The sequence below is a fragment of the Myotis davidii genome, unplaced genomic scaffold (assembly GCF_000327345.1).
Source record: "Myotis davidii unplaced genomic scaffold, ASM32734v1 scaffold104, whole genome shotgun sequence".
Taxonomy (NCBI): Eukaryota; Metazoa; Chordata; class Mammalia; order Chiroptera; family Vespertilionidae; genus Myotis; species Myotis davidii.
The window spans coordinates 5,322,460-5,347,379 of record NW_006296625.1 but is presented as its reverse complement, the minus strand read 5'-3'; the positions used below and the strand labels follow the sequence as shown (position 1 = coordinate 5,347,379).

At 33.9% G+C, this 24,920-nt stretch overlaps 1 protein-coding gene across 1 annotated transcript in view; it reads left to right on the top strand.

The window, feature by feature from the left end:
* The window catches only part of PHIP (pleckstrin homology domain interacting protein), a 167,658-nt gene that overhangs the window by 133,427 nt on the left and 9,311 nt on the right, over positions 1–24,920 (top strand). The window contains exons 27-38 of the mRNA XM_006772207.2: positions 1,452–1,563; positions 2,038–2,099; positions 4,960–5,115; positions 6,387–6,507; positions 9,017–9,142; positions 12,456–12,525; positions 13,166–13,216; positions 13,477–13,626; positions 20,521–20,673; positions 21,421–21,584; positions 22,010–22,269; positions 22,788–22,985. Coding sequence (XP_006772270.1) covers positions 1,452–1,563; positions 2,038–2,099; positions 4,960–5,115; positions 6,387–6,507; positions 9,017–9,142; positions 12,456–12,525; positions 13,166–13,216; positions 13,477–13,626; positions 20,521–20,673; positions 21,421–21,584; positions 22,010–22,269; positions 22,788–22,985 — 1,623 coding nt within the window. The remainder of the gene's footprint in view (positions 1–1,451; positions 1,564–2,037; positions 2,100–4,959; positions 5,116–6,386; positions 6,508–9,016; positions 9,143–12,455; positions 12,526–13,165; positions 13,217–13,476; positions 13,627–20,520; positions 20,674–21,420; positions 21,585–22,009; positions 22,270–22,787; positions 22,986–24,920) is intronic.

Below are 24,920 nucleotides of genomic sequence, written 5' to 3'. Positions count from 1 at the left end.
TCATGTTTTCTTTGATTACAAAATCTACCATTAGTAACCGGTACACCTATATGAAACTCATCATTATATTTACTGTAAGGTGGTGGTGTCAAGAATGCTGGTTATTTACCCTTGGTCAGGTGGCTCAGTTGGTTGGAGCATTGTTCTGTACACCAAACAAAGGAAAAAAAGAGGTTGTGGGTTCGATTCCCTATCAAGGCACATACCTAAGTTGTGGGTTCGATCTTAGGGTGGCTATGGGAGGCAATCAGCCAATGTTTCTCTCTTTCTCTCTCTCTAAAATAATAAAACAAAAAATATATCCTTGGTGAGGTTAAAAGAAAAAAAATGCTGTTTATTAAATTATATAGCTTCTCGCTAAGCTTAGTATCACTCATGCATCTGAGGAACTATTAGAGACTCAAATATAATGATAGCTCATATTTCTGTCTTGACACTGGCTGTTAGAATGCTTGAATGTAAACTTGGATCCCAGTGTATACCCACTCAGAGACTATGTATAACTTATCAACATGTACTCTTGGCTCCAGCTTTTTCTTTTTTTTATCAATAAATTTCTTTTATCTTCTTTTTAAATTTTTAAATTTATATTTTAAATCCTTTCTGATAAAAAATGAGAACAAATACTAATTAATTTGTTCAAAGTCACGTGGGTAAGTTATTTGAACTCAACCTATGCTTTTCAGGAGAAAAGTCATTAAGTACTAAAGTAAAGTACTATGAAAGCCAGGGAAGGGGAAAATGTGTAAAAAAGGAAGAGAGTAGTTTGTAGTTTTCATATGACATAGAGGAAAGCTGAGAAGATAACTTATTAGGTCAGTTTCCCTAATTTGCATTTGGGTAAGGAAGGAAAGGTTAAGAGTGAATCTGTTTTACAAAGATTAGTTGGTTTTGTTTCTTTTTCATTTGTGTTTTTATAGGAAAAGGAAAGTATATGCATGAGTGTTATAGCTGGGGGTAATTGAGGTGAAGGAAGGTAGTTTTGATTTTTGTTTTTGGTTTTGTTATTTTTAGGCTGGACTCTTGAATGTTGGTTAGAGGAACCTGGCTCTAGGAAATAAGAAATTAAAAGATAGAGTATAAATATTTGTTGAGCAGAAATTATGAAACTATACATTTATTTGAATGAAGAATTTTGACATAGTCCTTACAAATTAAAAATTCTAGATTGTTAAAAATGCTTGAGGCAAGAGTGAATTTCTTCTTACCTAATAAAATGTAAGAAATGGTACTGGAAACTGGTAAGTCACACTTCAGGTGTGCTTATTAAATAACTTTTTTCCCAGTATTGCTGATTTATTTACTTATTTTGAAGTTTGTATGTCACTTTTTATATAACTTCTGAAATCATACAGGCAGTTTAAGTATCTCAAGGGTATACTTTTGGATAAAGGAGCAATGATAGCAGTTTTACATTTCAGAGTAATGAGATGGCTTTTATTCTTGTCCAGGTGACCGTTTCAGATCAGTCATAGATGATGCCTGGTGGTTTGGAACAATTGAAAGCCAGGAACCTCTTCAACATGAATACCCTGATAGTTTGTTTCAGTGCTATAACGTTTGGTAAGGAAGTGTTTATTGTATTTTAGTGCAGCCTGAGTTGCTTTGAATGTTTTCCCCATCTATCTATATAAAAGCCTAATATGCTAAGTGTCTGACCGTTCAACCAGTCACTATGGCGCGTACTGACCACCAGGGGGCAGATGCTCCGACCAGTAGATTAGCTTGCTGCTGGGTCCGGCTGATCCAGACTGAGTGAGAAGGGCCAGACACGCCCTGTAGCCCTCCCACAGTCCTTCCCCAACTGGCCAATCTCCTGAGGTCCCTCCCCAGCTTCTAAAATATTTCTTCTAATTAATTTCCTTTCAGTGTGCATGAATCCATGCACCAGGCCTCTAGTCTATCCATAAAGAGATAGAGATTCCTCTTTTAAACACTGAAGCAATTGTTTTTATGACACGATTTTATTTTAAAAATTGCATAATGGTATTTAGGTTTCTTTAATAACAGTTTTTTTGTTTTTTTTTTTACTTTAAGCTGGGATAATGGTGATACAGAAAAGATGAGTCCTTGGGATATGGAACTTATACCTAATAATGGTAAGTGTATGTTAGGCTCTTCAGATATGTATTATGGAATTAATTTCTTAAATAAGATGCCTGATTTGCTGTTGCATAGGGTTGTATTGACTTGGACTTTAAAGGCATAGCAGTGAACAAGATACACATAATCTTTGCCCACTGGAATTTATAATCTAACAGGGAAGATTGAAGTTAATTAATTACAGCTAAATATGAAATGTTTTGCAAATTATTATTCACTCCTAAAATGTTATCTTTGTAACTCTAGAATACTTAAGAGTATAACATAATATAAAAAGTTCAGGCTTTTGAGTGAGACAGCATAGATTCATATCCTAGCTCTACCATCTTCTGTCTATTCCATATTGGCAAGTTCCTTAAAGTCTTCAAACCAGATTCTTAAGATTCAGCCTTTGAAATTATGTAAACTAATATCTTCCTTATGGGGCTTCTGTGAGGATTAAAAGACACCATTTGTCTAACAAACTTATTCTAGAAACCTGACCCATGTAAGGGCTCATTGAGTAGGTAATTACATTAACCTATCTGTATAATAGAGGAATATGCAAATTAGCCAGGATGCTGCAACATAACGCCTGAACAGCAGGGACCTGAGGCTGCATGGCACCTGGCCAGGGCAGGGACCTCAGGCCACGCCCCCCGCCCCTTGGGGTTTGACAGGGGACCTCAGGCCATGCCCCTTGCCTGGTGGGGCTTGATAGGAGACCTCAGGCCATGCCCTCTGCCCCAGCGCTGGTTTGGGAGACTTCAGACCCCGCCCCGGCGCCAGGCCAGGAGACCTGAAGCTGTGTCCCCTCCCCGGGGCTTGACGAGGGTGGGGCCGGCTGGGTCTGGGTCTCCCCAAGTGAGGTTGGGGCCGGCCAGGTCTGGGTCTCCTGCGTTTTCGAAGCACATGCAGGTGGTGGACGGGGACTTGACTCTAGGCGGCGCTGCACGCCCCAGACTCTGACAGGAGGGAGATTTTCATATACATTTTACTAATTTTCTTTCATTTCTTAACACTTCTATTATAGAGAAAGGGCAAATAACCATATTAAAATATTTCCTCTAATTAATTCCCTTTTAATGTGCACAAATTTTATGCACCAGGCCATCAGTAATATATAATAACTGTCACCTTATATATGGCCTGACACATACCCTTGGGATTTGGGAGTTAGCTTTAGGCAGTGAGTATGACATTTCTCTGGAACTGAGAAAAGGCCAGTGTGGCTAAATACTTGAGATTGTATTTTCATTCTACCTCATTACCTATCTTTGTTTCAATTTAAGAAAAAAGCACACATTTTACTGTATATGCGTAAAATGTTTAAAAGGATATATATTCTAGATTATTAATAAGGATCATTTATAAAGGCCAAGGATATGAGGACTTCCATAAATTATGTTTTACATTATGCTATATTCAATTTTTTAAAATACTACTTTTACTATCAGAAAAGATTTTTTTTAAAAAAAGAAAAAAATATGACTTGGGAAATAGTAGAAATAATCATTTATGAATAGTCACTAGTTATTGTATTCTAAGAAGTCAGAGAAAAAATATAACTTAGAGAAAGTAAACCCAATATGATAAACCTTAGAAATGAGAAAATCATGCTAATATTGTCCAAGACTAGTTTTTCTTAGAAATTATCATTTTAAAAATTTAATACCAGAAGTGTATTTTCATCTCACTACTAGTCTAGAGCTGTTTAAAACTTTAAAATATTTTAATCAACTTGTGACCATGTGACATGGCTTATATTCTGATTTTGTTGTTGTTCTTTGTGAAAGTTTAAATTCACATTGCACTATTATGAATATGAAAGAAATGAAGCTGCTAATAGTGTTGTAATGCCTCGGGTGTTTATTGAAATAAATTGGTGCATTAAGATACTATTTGTTTCCTGCCTAAATATTTCTGTATGTGGAGGGGTACATTTTTGTTGTTTTTTATCTATTTGGATACACATACATACGTACCCATAGAGTTTAATTGTATTTTGTGAGGAGGAAAAATTTTGTACACAACTTTCTCTAATTTAGGTCTAGTTCAAAGAAAAAATTACTTGGGAGATTTATAGACTTAGGTCATCATAAACCCCTAATAATTCTCTAAAAGATTCAGTTAAAGATTCTATTAAAGATTTGGGCATTCATTAAGGAAACCGTCATTTATTTAAGAGCAATAAGCATAAGAATTATCCATCAGTATTCATAATTTTCTCTGTTCCTACATTTTTGAAAATGTAAGCTTTATTTGAAGTATTCCAAAAAATCCCACTTTAGTTCAATTTTACCTTATGTATATTTTATCAAAATAAATAAGGAGATTATATTATGAAATAATTGATAACTTTTAAATTTGCCTCGTTTTATAGAAATACTTTCTACTTTACCTATAAATGATAATAAAGCAAATCGTGAGGTAAAAATTTGGAGAAGTAATTAAAAAGTTTTAAAAAATTATTTATGCCCTAGCTGGTTTGGCTCAGTGGATAGAGCATTGGCCTGCAGACTGAAGGGTCCCGGGTTCGGTTTCGGTCAAGGGCATATGCCCAGGTTGTGGGCTCAATCCCCAGTAGGGGGCGTGCAGGAAGCAACCGATCAGTGATTTTCTCTCATAATGGATATTTCTATCTCTCTCCCTCCCTTTCTGAAATCAGTAAAAATATACTTAAAAAATAAAAAATTATTTAAGTTTTCTTGACCCTTGGAACATCCTTTAATGAAAATAAAAAATATACTTACCAAATCATTATAAAAATTGACTTTAGTTTTATAACAATACCAATTCTATTTTTAAAGATAACCTAAATATTATGAGATTACCACATATTTTCACTAAATTTGTATTTCTTTCTGTGTATTTTAGCTGTATTTCCTGAAGAACTAGGTACCAGTGTTCCTTTAACTGATGTTGAATGCAGATCATTGATCTATAAACCTCTTGATGGAGAATGGGGTTCCAATCCCAGGGATGAAGAATGTGAAAGAATTGTTGCAGGAATAAATCAATTGATGACACTAGGTAAATGATAATAGTAGCACATCAACGTAGAAAAGCTGGAAGAACGCAAACAGATAGTCTTTCATAATATTAAGTCAGTGGTTTTCAGACACTTTCACGTGGAAGTTTAAAAAATGAGATCTTACACAGGACTTAGATATCTAAAACAGTTATAAATGGGATTGTTCTAGCTGAATTTAGAGTGAGAACCCCCAGAAATGCCAGGGATCTTTCTGAACAATCTGGTTCCTCCAGAACCCAATTTTGAAAACCCTCGACATATTCAGGCTGACATGATGTAAATTGGGAGAGAATGTCTGAAAGCTGAATTATAATTATTTGGATAACTATATTAGTTCCCTTAACTTTACAATGCATATACATAAGAGAATATTTGTAAGGGGATAGGAGAAGGACATGTTAATTGCTTTGCCTCATAAAATAAAAACAATGACCACAAGTTATCTGGAGTAACTCTAAACTAGTATGGTGCTTTGTAGCAACCTCCTCTTTCAGTCTGGAATCAGTTTCAGAGTCTAGGGAGAAATTAACATGAATAAGAAGAGCTAAAGACACTGGAGACACATTGGATAATATTTTCATCTGAAGTGTTTTATAAAATGGCAACACTTCATAAAAATTGTCTCAAAATGACTTGAAATTACTATCTTAAGTAATTTTAGTAGTATTTTAGTACAGATTTAAGTACATGACGTCATATGGTGTGTGCATGAGCAAAAAAAATGGAGCTGCTAATTAGTGTTATATGCCTAGATTTTATCAGTTTACTGTGTGCCATTGGGTCAGTGACTTGGAGCCAGAGACTTCTGTATCTGTTTCCCCTTCTCTGCTTGCCTAATATTTCACAGAATTATGTTGCAAAGATTAGATAAGGTGATAAGTTTTGAGAAAATCAAAGGTTACAACATTTGAATGTAATGTATTATTATAGTGTTGCTGGTAAAATGTCAAGAACATAGATACAGGAATTGCCAGGTTTTAATTAAAGAAATGTGTGTATCCTTAGTAGGTCAAATATATATTATTTGTCCTCTTTTCTAAGCAACCCATGAATAACAAATATCTAGAATTTTGCAGTGTAATTGTCTAAATAATAAAAAATGGGACTCTTACTTAGGTTAGCCAAATTAATGTATTTCCTATGAAAAGACAGTGGCAGACTAATGTTATGTGGATCAGACCTTAAGTTTTAATTCATGTAGAATTGTCCATGAAGTATTTTAAGCAATACAAATATAAATTTATAAACTTATTTGTCTTATTTATTTTAGATATTGCTTCAGCATTTGTGGCTCCTGTGGATCTGCAAGCCTATCCCATGTATTGCACTGTAGTGGCATATCCAACAGATTTAAGTACAATTAAACAAAGACTGGAAAATAGATTTTACAGGTTAGAACTGTTTGCTACTACCAAAGGAAAGCTAAATGATTCTTTCCTCCATTTACTGATCTTCTATAGCACTGTTTCTCAAACATTGATGTACGTAAAAATCATCTGGGATTTTGTTAAGGTTTACAGTAGGACCTGATGTTCTACATTTCTAAAAAGTTTCCAGCAATGTTGCTGTTGGTGGTCTTATAGCTGCTAATATGAGTTTCTGCTCACTGTCTTTATATTGTATTTTATAAAGCAAGCCGAAGTATTTCATTTTCTCCAAGATACTGCATTGAAATATTTGTTCGTTAATTGATTTTTCATAGAATAATATAAAAATTTGTCTTCTTTTCTTACTTTGCTTCTATTCAGCTTATGAAGACTTACCCTGAATTTTCATTTTTCAGTTATAGGTTAGCTTGAAATATAACTAGAGGTTTTTTTTTAAGACAATTATAATTAATTTGCATCATCACCTTCCTGTTAATAATTTCAATAAATATTGAGTTCTAATCTCAGACAGGTTTTGTAGGTTTATTACCTAAAATACCTTGTCAAAAAGTGATTTAAGTCTATAGTTTTGACATAATGAAATCATATTTGTTTTCATTTTTCTTATATGACTTGCTAGACAGGCCAACAACATTTTAATTCAGATAATACTTCATTAAAATTTTCTCTTTCTGACCAGCTTTATATTACTTCAGTTCTTTACATTTTTATTTATTTAAATTAGGAAAGTTTATATTCATATTTTTCTACATAAAATTAGTGCTTTCCATTCTTTTTATTACTTAAAGTATAACTCTAATTTGTTACTTTGTTTACCTAGCACTGAAAATGCCATTTGTTATTCCTTTCTGACAAAAGTAGATTTTCTCAATAAAAACATTACTGGCATTTGGGGCTGTCCTCTATCCTTTAAGTGCCAATAGCAGCCCCTAGTTGTAAAACTAAAAATGTCTCCAGACATTGCCAATGGCCAGAGGGGTGGCGGGGGGGAGGAGGGGAGCAGAATCACCCCTAATTAAGAACCACCAGAATAAAAGAAAATTAAGAAATTAGATTGCAGGTTCTGAAGACCTTTCTGATCTTGTTAGGTGTTTCTACTGTTGCTTCATTGATATTTATCAAAAGCATAGGAAATTATAATGTGCCTCCCAGCTATCTTACCTTTGTAGCACATTTCTTTAAATTTTTAACTCCACATGTCAGAAGTTTAAGAGAATAAATGGAGAAGAAATTATTAACTATAGCCTTCTTTCTCCTAGTCCCCCTAAATTGCTATGTCTTAGGACATATACCTCGTGCTTCAAAGATGGAACACAATACGGAGGGTAACAGGGAAAGAATTGTTCTTATACAATGGTTTTTGGACTTCAGCTAGAAAGATAAACTTACGGCATCTCCCACTGTTGTTATAAATATACTTTCTCATAGAAATACTGCTCATTATAAAAATTGCTAAGGTATACATATCAAGTACATTGCAGCTTACATAGAATTTTTGGCATTAGCCTGGCTTAATAATAATCAAGTTTGGAAAACATATTTTGGGATACAATCCTTACATAAATTTGAAACTACCTGTTTTTCTGATAATATGGTTACAGACCCAAATTATGTTCATAAGTGCCATTTCACTGTTTAAGCTTTTTTGCTTCTCTGTTACTTATTGGCTTCAGACTTCTTACAGTTTATGATTTCCCTCTTCAATACTTCTTTTAGTCTTTCGTTAAACTACTGTCAATTTGCCCTGCTGGTATTAACCTAATACCTTATTTTACACACAGTTTTCTATAGGGTTTTCGGAAGATACCTGTGATTTTATTATTAGAATTAGCCTTGTGAATGATATTTTAAATCCACAGAAGCATTTCTGTATCCACAATTATAAATTTTTAAAATTCCATATAATTTTTTTTCACACTTCAGCAATACTCTAGAAGTCATCTTTGGTTTTTCTTTAAGAAATAAGATAATAAACAACAAATGTCAATTCAATGTTAAAAATAATTTTCATATACCTACCTTTCTTGGTAAACTGACATGGTTACTGTGTTTTTATATTTTTATATCACATAAGCAGGCTATCAATTAGCTTTTCATTTTTACATGTCATTTAATTGCCAGTAATATAATTAGATGAAAATTGTTTTCTCTTCACATAAATGTCAGATATGCTTATTATAAAAAATGACACCATATATGACAGGAATAAGCTAAAAATAAAAACTCCAGTTCCCTTCTGCTACTCTCCCTATAGACAGTCTTTCTCCCTAAAAGAAGGAACATTGTGGATTAGACACAGTGTGTCTAATCAGACATATGCCATGCAAATACATAATGTTACTACATTTTTTCCCCCTTACACAAAGAGGTGATATTTTGAAAATAACTTTAAGGTGTGAGTTTTGTACCTGATTTAAGACTGCAATTTGAAAAGTTTCAATGTCTTGGTTTAAAATTTTGTGGCTATATTTCTAAATATAATGAGGTTAATCCTTCTGTATTTTGTTTAAAGGCGGGTTTCTTCCCTAATGTGGGAAGTTCGATATATAGAGCATAACACTCGAACATTTAATGAGCCTGGAAGCCCTATCGTAAAAGCTGCTAAGTTTGTGACTGATCTTCTTCTACATTTTATCAAGTGAGTCATTTTTCCACGCGTAATTATAATTACTGTAATAATTAATAGAAATATTGTCAGATACAATCTTTTTATATGAATAATATCAATGCTGTGTTATACACATGGTTCCACTCAAAACAGGGAGCACATAATGTCTGTCTAAGGTAGCGGTTCTCAACCTGTGGGTCGTGAGCCCTTTGGGAGTCGAATGACCCTTTCACAGGGATGGCCTAAGACCATCCTGCATATCAGATATTTACATTACGACTCATAACAGTAGCAAGATTACAGTTATGAAGTAGCAATGAAAATAATTTTATGGTTGGGTCACAACATGAGGAACTGTATTTAAAGGGCCAGGAGGTTGAGAACCACTGGTCTAAGGTAACATTTAAACATTTAGTCTATTAGTATTATTTATGAAATCATAAAAATTGTGTTATACAGTTAACATAAACAAACGTGTCCTTTTCTAAATCCAACTGTTGGACGATAATAATAACTATTTATTGAACATGTAATGTTTAACCTAAAATAAGTCTTATAGCCAAAATAATCTTAAATGTGGGAGAGATCATTATCTGGAATTTATAGTTAAGAAAACTGAGTCTTTTAGAGGTTAACTTCACAGTCAATGAATGTCTGCTATTTTATTTGAAAGCCTTTAATCTTAATATTATAGTACCCTGTCAAGTTTATAAACAAGTATTTAAAGAGTCTAGCAGGAGACTAAATTTAACTTTCGAGATGATTCTTCTTTAAAGCCTGCTTTACCTCCTCATTCATTGATCCTATATCAAGAGTGATAACAATCACTTTTTAAGGCAGCCACACTTTTATTTACTTGTCTTAGGGATTTATGTAAGCACTAGAGACCCACTGCATGAAATTTATGCACTGGTAGGGTTCCGAGCAGCTGCCTGCAGGGGCCTCCCTCCCTTCCCCTGGCAGGCCCCACCTCCTGGTCGAACTCCTGGACAAACTCCTGGTTAAGGGGACAATTTGCATACAATGCTTTTATTATATAGGATAGAATGAATTGAGCCTTCTAAATTGAAGCCAGAGGATGAATGATCTTGTTAAGAGGAGACATGTATTTTATAATTTAAATATTCAGCTGCTATCAGCTTTTATTTTTACATGAAGGGATCATCAAGACTTTTTTTTTTAACATCTCAAGCTATTGTCTTTACCGATCATAATCAGAGGCTCCCTTTTCCTGGTATTAGTTGTTTATATTTTTGCTAAGGAATGTAGGTAAATTCAATATAAGAAAACAGTAGAGAAAATTAGTAAAATGAACTTTATGCCCCTCGTCTACCTTATTCCCTAAAGAAATCTGTTGCCTTGCAAATGGTTTGGGGGTTATTGTTGTAATCCTTTGCTTTTCAGTAAAATTGATAATCAAGAATTAGCTATCCTCAGAAGACTGTTTATTTAACTTGGTTTCATTAGCTTATAATATTTTAACTAAAGTCTTTATAATTTTGTAAGTGTTATGTGGATATTTATTTACATCTGTTTTTTTCAGAGATATGAATCAGAATTTGGATAGAGTAAATTTATATTTTAGTGAAATAATTTAAATAAAAATTATTTTTGTATTTGGAATAGACTATACAGTTGTATTTTTTTCAAATAGTTATTGTGAAGTGCCTTGTAAGAACAGACTAATACAACATTTTATTTATTTTAATCCTCACCCAAGGATAGGCTTTCCATTGATTTTTAGAAAGAATGGAAGAGAGGGTGGGAGGGATAGAGAAACTGGGGCCAGGATCGAACCTGCAACCCAGATACTTGTCCCTGACCGGGAATCAAATCCAAGACCTTTGGTGTGTGGGCTGACAATCTAACCGCTTAACAATACCAGCCAGGGAGATTAATACATTTAAAGCATTCATATTGTATCAAAAAATAAATCTCTGGCAATTTATATATATAATTTGTTAAAGCCATTTTTAACTGAAAGTAGTTTTCAAAATGTTATTTCAAAATTTTGATTATACTTTTTAATTGATTTATTTGGCCTAATTTCAAACAATGGATGTATACAAAGTTATGTAATAGATACTTGGAGATAGAAAGAAGTGTATATTTAACCTCTTAATATAATTTATAGACAGGTAAATCTGTAAATAACTATAATTTATTTCTTTAAATTGGGTGAAGTAGAGTACATGAGCAGAAAGAAGTAAGGGATACAGTGTTGTAAACTCATATGTGGGTCAGATCACGGAGGGCCTTGAATGCTCATCTAAAGAACTAGACTTTTAAAATATGGGCACTGGAACCATGGGTCTATGAAAATATTTTAACATGAAACTTATCTGATGAATAATATGCCTTAAATATTGTAATTTTAAAAAAAATTTATGTATTGATTTTAAGGAGAGAGAAAAAAAACCATAAATTTGTTATTCCACTTATTTATGCATTCATTGGTTGATTTTTGTATGTGCCCTGAGTGGGAATTGAACCCACAACCTTGGCACATTGGGACAACGCTCTAACCAACTTAGGTACCTGTCCATGGCATCTCTGAAAATATTTACTGCAGTGTCTAATATTTATAGGGAAGAGACATAAATCATAAATAGCAGATTGGCTGCTATAGCTACCAAGTAAGAAGTGATGAGGGATTAATTTATGGAAGTAAGAGAAAGGCGGATGCCAAGATATTTTAAAGGTTATATTCACAGAGCTTGTCTCATGATTGGATTGATAAAGAGGCATGGGGTGGAATAATGAAAAACTGTGCACTACTTCAAAAACGTGGAATACTGTTTTAAAAAAAATACAGAAAAACGAAGAGTGTCTGGGAGTGACATTTAGGTTCAGAAATGTGGAATTTTAGATAATGGTAGGAATCTCAGAAGAATCAGACCAAATTACAGGAATTTGGAATTCATTTACACAAATACAATGCAGAAATATAAGGTTATCAGGGCAAAAGTTACAGTGTCAAGAGAAGATGACAGAATAAAATTTTAGGAAATAACTATGTGTAAGAATGAAAAAATTAAGAAATTATTAGGTATTTATTACCTTTTCCTTGTAGTCTGAGTAATAAAAGGAGGCATCCGACCCACATCAATGATCTGAGCAAAATTTGGAGATGAGAATTGGATTGGGTTTGGTGTAAAGAATAGGCCTGATGGGAGGCTTCACATAGAGTGGAGGAGAAGGGTCAGATGTGTGTTTTGGCATCAACCTATGAAAAAAGCCTTCAGCCTTTAAGTTTTATCTTAAAATCGGTTTTAGTAACAGATTTAAAGGGAAAATATCTCATGACTCTAATCTCATATATTAATATTTCCTTGTTATTTAGGGATCAGACTTGCTATAACATAATTCCACTCTACAATTCAATGAAGAAGAAAGTTTTGTCTGACTCTGAGGTATTTAATATTTCATTAAATTATTACACTGGTCTTATTCTGTATAAAAAACATACACATAGTCGTTTTAAATAAATGCCATTATGAAAACTATTTTTGTCTAATGCTACAGTTAACTTAATGGTTCAGAATTTTTTTTGTTTTTTGTTACAAAGAATTTTTTTTTAAAAGATAGGGAAGAGACTTTAATGAGTCAGTAAAGTGCTCCAGCATATCCATTAAGATTTACTAAAGTGTAAAGGAGATAATTGGTATATAAACAACTGTAGATTACGGTTGACACTTGAACAACATGGGGTTTAAGGGCGCTGACTCCCTGAGCAGTCAAAAATCTGTATAACTTTTACCTCCCCCAAGACTTAGCTACTAATAACCTACTGTTGACCAGAGCCTTACTGATAACATAGTTTATTAACACACATTTTATGTTATATGTATTACATACTGTAATCTTACAATAAAGTAAACCAGAAAAAAGAAAATCATAAAAGAAAAAATACACTTATGTATTATATTGTATTTATTTAGTAAAAAACATTGTGTGTAAGTGGACCTTCCCAATTTAAACACATATTCAAGCGTTCACTGTAATAATGAAACCTAGAACATTTAATAAATTAGATAAATTCTTGCTTCAAAGGAAGAAGAGAAAGATGCTGATGTGCCAGGAACTTCTACTCGAAAAAGGAAGGTAATATATTTTTTGTTTTAATAGAAGAACTTTATGTGAATTAAAGTGTACTCAGAGCATTTTTTTTCTTTTTTCTTTTTTTATTTACTGTTAGTATTCCAAGTAAATTCCCATCACAAAATGTATGATTATCAGAACTAGGTAAATGATATTTTCTATTTTTTGTGTTACTGGATATTACCTAATTATGTAAGACTGCATTAAAAATACAAGATTTATTTTTGTCATTTTGTTAATATTTTTTAACACTTTTATTTTAGGACTATCAGCCTAGAAGAAGATTACGAAACAGAGCTCAGTCTTACGATATTCAAGCATGGAAGAAACAATGTCAAGAATTGTTAAATCTCATATTTCAGTGTGAAGATTCTGAGCCTTTCCGCCAGCCGGTAGACCTCCTTGAATATCCAGTATGTATTTTTGAAAATATTTTCTTCACCTGTCTGTTTTGCTCTATGTCTTGGTCATGAAAATTTGCTATTTAAATTATTTTTTATGGTTATAGTGTATTTCTTCATTATTTCATACATGTTCTCATTATCCATTTGGTTATAAAGAGCATCTAAGTTGGATATTGTAGTAAAATAGAAACAACTCTGAACTAATATTCCAAAGAATTGGGTTATGCTTACTAATTGTGCAATTTTCTCAACTAATTTTTTTTTAATGTCTACACACACACACACACAAATTCTATAAATTTATTACAACCTTATGGGGTTGTAGAGATGAAATGAGTTTACATTAAAATAGTTTTAAACTGAAGCACTATATACAAATGTAAGTTGACATTATTATATATGTTTAGGTTAGGTCAACTCATGATCTTTTGGGATTCATGGTTAAAAGATTGAGTAATCATGATTTAAGTATTTATTTTTGCATGTAGTCTTAGCAATCTAAATAAGCTTAAAATGAACCTTAATTTCTTTATTCAGTTATTAAAGTTTGTACATTATGGATAACTTTTGTGGTTTGAAATTAAAATTAAAATGCAGTATTTTATAATAAGAGACCATGAACTGGATGTGGTATTATCTGACATATGTGTTTATGTGTGTGTTCTAACTTAGTGATGAAAATAGAAATTTCATCATAAATATCATAAATGCCTTTTCTCATTTAAAATCAAGAAGCATGGAATCTTAAGTGTAAAAGAAATCTTTAATTCCAGCAGTGTGATAAACTGGGCTAGTTTAAGCCCTACCCTCCAAAAAACTCTTTAGAGGAACTGAGCTAATGCTTCAGTGCTCTGGTTTTCAGTTCTTTTTGTTTTGGGAACCTGTGGATTTCCCTTTGTTTCTTGCAAACCCAACTTTGTGTCTTAGAAAATAAGTTATAATTTACCCACTGCTTGCAGGAGTTTGTATTCTGGACTTTTCCCCAGAAAAGAAGTGATAGATTTTAGAAGCACAAGCATTAACACTAAGCACAGAGACAGGTGACGCCATATGAGCCATGGTGAGGAAGGAAATTGGAACTGAGACTCCACTGTTGAAAGACTTTATCTTCAATGAAAATAATAGAATAATTATTCTTTCTAAAGAAGAATGTCTCTTTGGTGTCAGAGAAATATCCCTAAGCTTGCACTATGCATGGATTTGGAGTCTAGATTTACACACCCTGTGGTGTAGATATTCATCAAGGGAAAAGAAACCAATTCCTACTAAAGCTGAACTAATGATAAAAAGAAATTGTAAACTATATAAGGGTGTGGTCTGTTATGTATATGATAACAGAAACAATAAATGGAAATAATAGATTATTCTGAAACATGATTATACTTCATCAAATTGAAAACACTTTCATTGTAAGATGAATGGTATTTTATGTACCACTAAGACAAAGGAATAAAATTGCCAATTAAACTTTGACTTGTCATTTTGGTTTAAGAGATAAATGGAGGGGTAAGAAGCATAAGGAAGTAAAGACTAAAGACAGTAAGAAAAATGTGAAAGCAGTTATACAGAAAATACAGGAGACACCCAAACTGGCCCAATCAGTTCATCTTACTGAGGTTGAACTGAGGCTTAGATTAAGTAGCTTTCCAAATTATGTAGCAATTTATTGACAAAGTGAGAACAGGAGGCCATTTCTCGTGTATCTAGTGCACTAGAGCTATATGTATTATTCTTAGAGAATAGGTAATACATAGGAATGCAGTCTCTCTTAAGATTTCAAAATAATGAGAATGCTGCTTAGAACCTCTCAACCAACTAAAAGTATTAGCAGACAGAAAATACCAGAAAGAAGAAAAAAATTTAATCTACTGTCTCTTGTTGAATTCCTTGATGGAGATGTGAAAACTTATGGCTCTTTACGATTTCTTAATACTGTCACAAAGGAGAAGAGGAAACTTGGATAACCTGCTTTTTATACTTCAGAATTAACTATAATTAACTATCAGCCTTATAGGTAGAATATTTAAGGCAATAATGCTCTTCATACTTAAGCTTTTGTATGAAAATAATTACTTTACGTTTTGAGTTTATCCAAATCAAGATTTTAAAAATTAAACTTTTTTATGGAAAGTAGCATGCTAAATATTCTACTCCATTTACTTATTCAACAGAATTCTATTGAGTGGCTACCATATGCACTAAGGAAAATGAAATGCTCTACATAAATTTGACATTTAACCAACATTTTATAAAACATTAAAAATTTTCTATATCATTTTCCCAAATTTTGCAGTTTATAAATCCAATATATTATAATATTTAATATCCAAGTAATTATAGATTTTTGTCAAATTGATTTGATGTCCTTAAGAATATAGAAAGGTTGGACACTGTCCAGATGTTGTTACCATGCATAAAGCAATTTTGTAACTATTCCCTCACTCCCATCTGAAGAGTCAGGCATTCATTCAGTCTTTGGAATATTAAGTATGTTTTTTGATTTTAGAGAAAGAGGAAGTTGCAGGTGGGGGAGAGATACATCAATTGGTTGCCTCCCATATGCACTCTGATCAGGGATCAAACCTGCAGCTTGGGTTTGTGCCCTGACCATGAATCGAACTGGTAACCTTTCTGTGAGAGGGACTATGCTCAACTAACTAGGTTTCACTGCCCAGGGCTGGAATTTCTTTTTTCCTTTTTTTTTTTTTTTAAACGACAGCCTTCTGCTAGTAAGTTACTTAATTTCTGCAAATGGCCAAGTTATTTAGACCAAATTTGGTACATAAGGTAGACTTGTACACCGTTTTTTGCTAAAATCAAAATATTACTAAAAGGTAGTAAGACCAATTTAATGTGTGACTTTATAAAGTGGTTCTAAAGTTATTAATAGGTGAAACACTTCAAAATATTTTAGTCAGCCCATGTCAGGTGGCTCAGTTAATTGGAGCATCATTTTGTACACCAAAGGGTTGCGAGTTTAATTTCAGGTCAGGGCACATACTCAGATTGTGGGTTCAATCCCTGAGCACGCATAAAAGAGGCAACCAATAGATGTTTCTCACATCAATATTCCCCCCGCCCCCTTTCTTTGTCTCTAAAATCAATAAAAATATATCCTTAGGTGAGGATTTTAAAAAATATAAAAAAATACTTTTTTGGTCAAAAGCTATATAATTGGATTTATGAGAAGGAGTAGGCATACTTTCCCCCATTTTCCCCACTAAATAGAACTAGAAAATTGTGTATGTTTGGTATAAAAGAAATTTAAGAAAATTCTGAAAGGTGGAGAGAAGATGGACGGACAGGGTAGGACCTGAGGAACAACACAGTAGTGAATTTCGTGGGGTTTTGTTTGTTTGTTTGTTTGTTTGTTTTGCCTTACATATTCACTACCTGGATACTGGAGAAATGCCAACATGCACTGACCAGAAAAGCCTACTGTCTCCAGCCAAGAAAGGGGCAGCCTAGCAATACAAAGTTTATAGACAATAATTGCTCTATCAGCCAAATACCATAGAAAAATTGTGGCCTTACTCCTTTCCCACTTGCAAAGCCTTTGGAGAGCCATCTCCATGCTTCCCAAGTACCAGCCTAGACTTCCACCCCCAACCTGGCAGTAATCAGGTAACCCTGCCCTATGTCTTCGTATGATATAAGCAGAGGCCTAGTGGGGAGGCAAGACTTTGACCACTGACCAGTGATAACAAGGCAACCCTCATAGTGTCAGTAGAGGCTATGCAATAACAAAGGTACTCCCACCCTAGCTGGTGGTATCATGGATATCTAGCAAGGAACATGAACTCCTAGCCCTTTCAATAGTTTCAAAGAGGTACTTCTCAATCCTCAAGTGTCCATGAAGGCCGAATAAGACCTGGACTTACACTCCCACTTGGCAATAACAAGGCAGTTTTCTCTCTCTTAGCCCAAAGAGAGGTCAGAGTAAAGCACAAGATTTAAAAAAGATCTAACCTTAGACTCAAAATGTCCAGGTTTTAATCAAAAAATCTCTTGTCATACCAAGAAAGTTTCAAAAGGATTTAGAAGAATCAAATGGAAATAGAACTAAAAAATAATAACTGAAAAACTCGCTGAAGAGAGCAAAGGAAATAATCAGTGAGCATAAAGGTAAAAAATATGGTTAAGGAAGGTTTCTGTCCATCACTTGAACTGGTAAATGTTGACACCATTATATTTTGATGATCATGTGTATAAGATACCTGAACAACTACTTACTAAACTATACAGAGATTTATAGTCGTGAACATTATAGACAAAACAAATGGAATTGTTCAAGTGACCTATAAGATTGGAAAAAATAAACAGAACAAACCAAACAATTAAATGAGACATAATTGAAATCATATAGTGTGTCTTTCAACTACATTGTAACCAAACTAGAAATCAGTAACGGAAAAGTTACAAGAAAATCTCTAAACACATGGTAACTAAACAGCATACTTCTAAATAATCCATGATTTAAAGAAGACTTATTTGGCCCTTAACTGGTTAGGCTCAGTGGATAGAGCATTGGCCTATGGACTCAAGGGTCCCGGTCACAGGCACCAAAATACAAAAGTAAAAAAATACAATAAATAAAGAAGACTTATTTGGAAATAAGTTTAAAAAACATTGAACTTAATGAAAATGAATACAAATCAAAATCTGTGGAACACAACTAAAGCAAATCAGGGAAATTGCTAGCACTAAATAGTTAATCAGAAGAGGAAAAGTCTCAAATCAATAATATAAGCTTTCTCTTTAAGAACCTAGAAAAAGAAGAGTAAAATTAACCAAAAGTGAGCAAAAGAAAGGAAATATTAAGAACAGAAATCCGTGAAACTGAAAACAAAAACAACAGAGAAAATCCATAAAACCAAAAGCTGGTACTTAATAAAATTGGCAAAGCTCTATTAAGATTTACAGAGTTAAAAAGAGAGAAGACGTATTGCTTCTATGAGGAATGCAATAGGGGATATCACTGCAGACCCTGCCAATATCAAAAAGGATAATAAAGGAACACTACAAACAACTCCATGTATAAATTTGACATCCTAGATGGAATGGGCCAATTTTTAAGTTCAAAGTGCCTTATTTACCCTTTATGAATAGATTATTTGAATAGCCCTGTAAACTAATAAGGAAATTTAATTTGCAGTTAAAAGCTTTCAAAAAAGAAATCGCAAATCTAGATATCTTCACTGGAGAATTCTACCAGATATTTAAAGATTTCACACAAATTCTACAGGTAGAGAAGAGAACACTTCGCTCAATCTATAAAGCCAGTATTATCCTGATATCAAACTAGACAAAATCAGTACAAAAGGAAAATTTAAAATTCTTAATAAGATCAACAAATTAGACTTCAGCAATATATAAAAATGATTTTATGCCATGACCAAGTGGATGGTTTTTTTTTCAGGGATGTAAAACTGGTTCAGTATTCAAAAATTAACCATATTCATTAATGTAGAAAAAGCATTTAACAGAATGAAATACCTGTTTGTTTTGAAATGTACATGTTGGATATGATATGGTAAAGTCATCATGGCCACTGGAGAACAAGAACGAAGCTTTTGAGAGGAAGGTTATTATACTTGCAGGTTCTGCGGAGGGGGCTCACCCAAAGCTACTTGGCACCATAGTGAATCATCACATTTTGATTGGGTGACAGAAGATAGGAGCAAGGGAAAAGTTTAGGCCAGACCCTTTCTTGGGATTTCAATGAGAGAGACAAGGCAGGGCAAGGGTAAACAATTTAGAATGGATATTAACATGTTCCCAGTACAGCCCTTAGCTAACGTTAAGAGGAAAGTCAGTGTCTTCTCAGATTTGTAAGGCCCCCAAAATGCCAGAGCATCAAGAATACAGAAAATAAGAAAAAATAGTATAATTGGCCCTGTGACAAATGGATGCTAAATAGACAAATACATAACCTAAGAAAACTAGGAATAGCGGGGAACTTGAAGAACTTGATAAGTAACCTATAGCTAACATCATGCTTAATTGTGAAAAACTGAATGTTTCCCTCCCTATTATTGGAAATAAGGCAAGAATGTCCATTTTCACTGCTATTCAATATAGTACTACAAATTCTAGGCAGTGGAACACAGCAAGAAAGGAAATAGAAGGTATGCAGATTATTAAGGAAGAAATAAATCTTCCAGTTTTTAAATGGCAATAATCCTGTTTGCTTCATGCTAAAACATATTTGATCATAATTTAAACTTGATGGTTCAAAGTCAAGTTATATTTCGAAAAATATGGTTGCATATGCCAAGGCTATGGAAAAGGTATAGTACTCTTTATCCCTATTAGGAGATACTGTATTTAGATACCCTTCTGCTATTCTGTTGCTTCTTTCCTGCTTTCACTTGTTTTTATTACTTTTTTATACGTAGTTGGCTAGATGGAGACTGGATGATTCCCCTTCTCTGTAATATGAATTACATAGGCTTTGTGACAACTATTTAAAATTATGATTTTGTTTCAGTGAGTCAGCAGCCTTTAGAGTTTATAGGTAGCATAAAGTTTTGGGGTTTTTTTTACATCAAACTTATATTTGTAGTTGTAGAGCTGAAATTTTTTTTCAATACTTTTTTAATCCCCTTCTAACACAATTCCATTTACCTCTTGCCCAAGGAGGTTTGGGGGCGAGGGGCAGCTGTGGGAAACAGAATTTAACAGATTCTTGAATGAGAAAAATCTTGTGTTGACTGCAATATAAGGTAGAGAGTATGAAAAAAATTATTAGGAAAAAGGGATCCTTGGTGAGGAAAACAAGGAACGATTATTAATAGTTCTAGGACTTCTGTTCATCACAGAAATTGTATGTGAATCCCTGTGCTGAGATGTAATGCCTTGTGGTAGTAATGATGATAATACCACCTATTTTTCCTCTCTTAGGACTACAGAGACATCATTGACACTCCAATGGATTTTGCTACTGTTAGAGAAACTTTAGAGGCTGGGAATTATGAGTCACCAATGGAGTTATGTAAAGATGTCAGACTTATTTTTAGTAATTCTAAAGCATATACACCAAGCAAAAGATCAAGGGTATATAATTAAATTGTTTTCTTTTATTTGTGTTTAAATTAAATGAAATTATTAGAAAAAGTTTTGTCATTTTTATTTAAAATTTAGAGTAAAGTTGATTGACTTTCTATGTTCTTAATAGTATCCTACTGGAAAAAAGAATTGACTTCTTTATACTTTGTTCTTTCTATGAAATTATACTGGTGTCACTAATGTTTAAGGAAGCCTACTTTTCCTGAAGTAGTGTAGTTAAATAGATACCACATATGTATTGTCCTGGTATATATTAGGGCTATGTGGGCTTTTGCACCTATTTTCTGCATTAGTAGAAAGGACCATTTTTGTGAATGATTCATAAAAATGAGTAAAACTTTAATTTACCCTTGTTTGGCCAGATAAGACATCACAAAGGGGTGATATGTGTACATGAATCGAGAAAGAATAGATAGCTAGTTTTAGGTAGCAGTGGAAAATAGTTTAAAACTCTCAGGGATAGTGTCAGTATGACCAAGTTTATAGAAAATTTTGTCTGTATAAGCCATCTGAATTCATAGTAGGGCTTTTCTTTAAGAATCTCAAAGCTTGGGAGATTCGTAATCTAAATACAAAAATAATTGTAAAAATGCTCCAGTTTTACTTTTCAACAAAAGAGATTGGGAAAAGGCAAAGTTTAAATTCTAAAAACGTTTGGCTAGAAAAAAATGTTTAAATTATATGTCAATATTTTCTTTAGAGAAATGTTGGAATAGTTTCTTTTTCTTATCATAGATTTACAGCATGAGTTTGCGCCTGTCTGCTTTCTTTGAAGAACATATCAGTTCAGTTTTATCAGATTATAAATCTGCTCTTCGTTTTCATAAAAGAAATACAATAACCAAACGGAGGAAGAAAAGAAACAGAAGCAGCTCTGTTTCCAGTAGTGTTGCATCAAGGTATTTAATTTCTTTTCAGCAGCATCAGCTGATCTATAACTTTGTCATCTAAATGATAGAACTCAGTGTTTTTTAATATTTCCTTTACTATTCCCTATATTACAGAATGATATATTTGACATGCAAGTTCCTATGATGTGGAGGATTTTTAATCTTTTAACTAAAGCTATACTAGTGTAAGTGCTTAAATTCAAACTGCTAAATCTATACAGTAAAAGAGCATTTTTAGGTTAGTGATGGCATCATGCTTTCTGTCATATATAACTGTAGCATTTACAGTGATCCTTCACTAAATATTCCATATGAAATCCATATTTTAACATTTTTCATAATAGTGCAAATATTGGATCCAATAGTATTTATAAAACTGTGTTTTATACCACATAGAGCTATAAGAATAACTAATGATACTATTTTATTTACAGCCCTGAAAGGAAAAAAAGAGTCATAAAACCCCAACTAAAGTCAGATATCTCTACCTCTCCATTCTCTACAACTACACGATTAATACCACCAAGGCATAATGCTGCGCAAATAAATGGTAAAACAGAATCCAGTTCTGTAGTTCGAACCAGAAGCAACAGGGTGGTTGTAGATCCAGTTTCCACTGAGCAACCTTCTACTTCTTCAGCAGCAAAGACTTTTATTTCGAAAGCTAATACATCTGCAATGTCGGGGAAAACAAGTAAGAATCAGTTACAGTTTCTAAATTGAAATATATACCATGATTTTTTTTAATTTAAGCTTTTACTTTGCCAAAGGAAATATATTGGATTTTGTAAATTCTAGCAGACAATGTTGGTTTTTCATTATCGTTTTTCTTCTTTTTAAAAAAATTTATTTTTAATAAAAATAAAATTGAGGTTAAGGAGTGTCAGTATAGAATAATGCTTAAAAATGGCAACTCTGATCCAAAATGCCTGAATTTCAATCCTACTTTCTAGACTCATTAGCAATTTTCCAAGACTTGCCTTCATAATCTTGAAGTGAGTGGATAGCTTATAAGAAGTTCTAAAATTAAGAGTTTGTTTATGCCTTTTTCCTATTTTGAAAATAGATTTCCTAAAGAAGCTTTAAGTCCCCCATGTTTTGTCCTCTTGGCTAATTTAGGTAATTCAGATTATATGTAATACCAACCTTCTTGCTTGTTTTTAGGTTAAATAGCTCTTAGTTTTTAATGTTTCATATGTGTGTGTGTTTTAGTTCTAGAGAATTCTGTGAAACATTCCAAAACTTTGAATACTTTATCAAGTCCTGGCCAATCCAGTTTTAGTCATGGCACTAAGAATAATTCTGCAAAAGAAAACTTGGAAAAAGAAAAGCCAGTCAAACGTAAAATGAAATCATCTGTACTCTCAAAGACATCCACTTTTTCAAAGTCATCAGCTCTCATCGAGCAAGGTAAGGTGCTTTTATATCTTTCAAGGTACAGTAGATCTTTCTTAAAAATGATACTTTTGTTGGAGTTAGCATTCTATCAGTTTTTTAGGTTGCTCATTTAAAAGTCACATTCTGTATTAGTTGATAAATTTAGTGAGACATGTTTTGATTTGCAGCCTTGTGCCAAAGCAAACTGCATTATTAAATTTTAAAGGCCAAGAAAATTTTTCTATATGGAAATGAAAACAAATTGTGGACCTGCCATTGTGGCTCAATTGGTTGGAGCATCATCCCCTACACCAAAAAGTTGCCAGTTTGATTCCCGGGCAGAGCACATACCTAGGTTGTGGATTCCATCCCTGTTTAGGACACCTATGAGAGGCAACCAATCAATGTTTCTCTCATACTTTAATCTCTCTCTCTCTCTCTTTCTCTCTCTCTATATATATATCTGTATCTCTCTCTCTCTCTCTCTAATTATATTTCTCTCTCTCTCTCTCTCCCTTCCTCACTCTGAAATCAATAAAAATATATTTTTTAAAAAGAAATTATCTTATCAGGATGAGACCTGAAAATAAAACCCTAGTAACAAGAAATGAATTGAGAAATGCCAGATGCTCATTAAAGGCTACAGAGAGGAAGGGAGAGGGATAGAGAGTTAGAAACATCAATGAGAGAGAAACATCCATCAGCTGTCTGCTGCACACTCCCCACTGGGGATGTGCCCGCAACCAAGGTACAAGCCCTTGACTGGAATCGAACCTGGGACCCTTCAGTCCGCAAGCCGACACTCTATCCACTGAGCCAAACCAGTTAGGGCGCAGTCTTCACTTTTTAGGAAAATTCTGTAGTTACTACATCACAAAATTCAATACACCAATCTTCACAAAATAATAATTCATCAAGGCTGTCTACAACGAGGCCATCTATTTTAGTATACAACTTTTGTCTTTTACAGCTATTCTTCCAAGTTCTTCTGCAGATTTTAGTTTTAAAGGCATTATGTTTGAAAGAGAAAGTAAATGATATAAATCCACCCTATGACATGTTAAAACTATATGGCTTATTGGCAGCAGACACTTCAACAATAAGCATTTTGTATCATGACTTCCAATTGTATCTAAACCATTTCATCTTCAATGTTCTCCCCAGAAACCTCTCAAATTTTAATTTTTTATTGAAATGCTCTCATTTTGATTAATGGTATTGGGATCTATGCACTAACCTAAGTTTAAAATCAGGGAGTCATCCTAGCCTTGTCTTCAGCATCCAGAACTAGACAGTTACTTCTGCCTCTTTAAAATCTCTAAAGCCTATTTCCCCCTCACCTTTCTCATTTCCATTACCTTAATTCAGGCTTACAGAATTTCTCACCTGGACTGTTGTCTTAATTTTCTAACTGATCTCTCTGCCTCAGTTCTTAAACTCTTCCTTACCCAGTCCATCTTCCACATTGCAACCAAAGTGACTTTTCTGATCATTTCTCTCTAGCACAAGTGCACAAACACACTTAAATCCTTACTTTCCAATCATATATGAAATCAGATTTTAATGTTTTTTGCATATTATATAAGACTAGAGGCCTGGTGCCCTCTCACAGTCTGGGACCCCTCGGGAGATAACGCCCTGCTGGCTTAGGCCTGCTCCCAGGTGGCAGAGGGCAGGCCCAATCCCTAGGTGCAGCCCCTGGTCGGGCTCAGAGCAGGGCTGATTGGGAAGTTGGGGCGCCGCCCCCTGTCATACACAGAGCAGGGCGATCAGGAGGTTGCGATGCCACCCTCAGTCACGCTCAGGGTAGGGCTGATTGGGGGGTTGGGGCACCGCCCCCTGTCACACGAAGGGCAGGGTCGATGGGGGGGTTGCGGCTCTGTACCCTGTCACGCACACAGCAGGGCCCATCAGGGGGTTGGGGCACCGCCCTCTATCACCCACAGAGCAGGGGTGATCAGGGGGTGG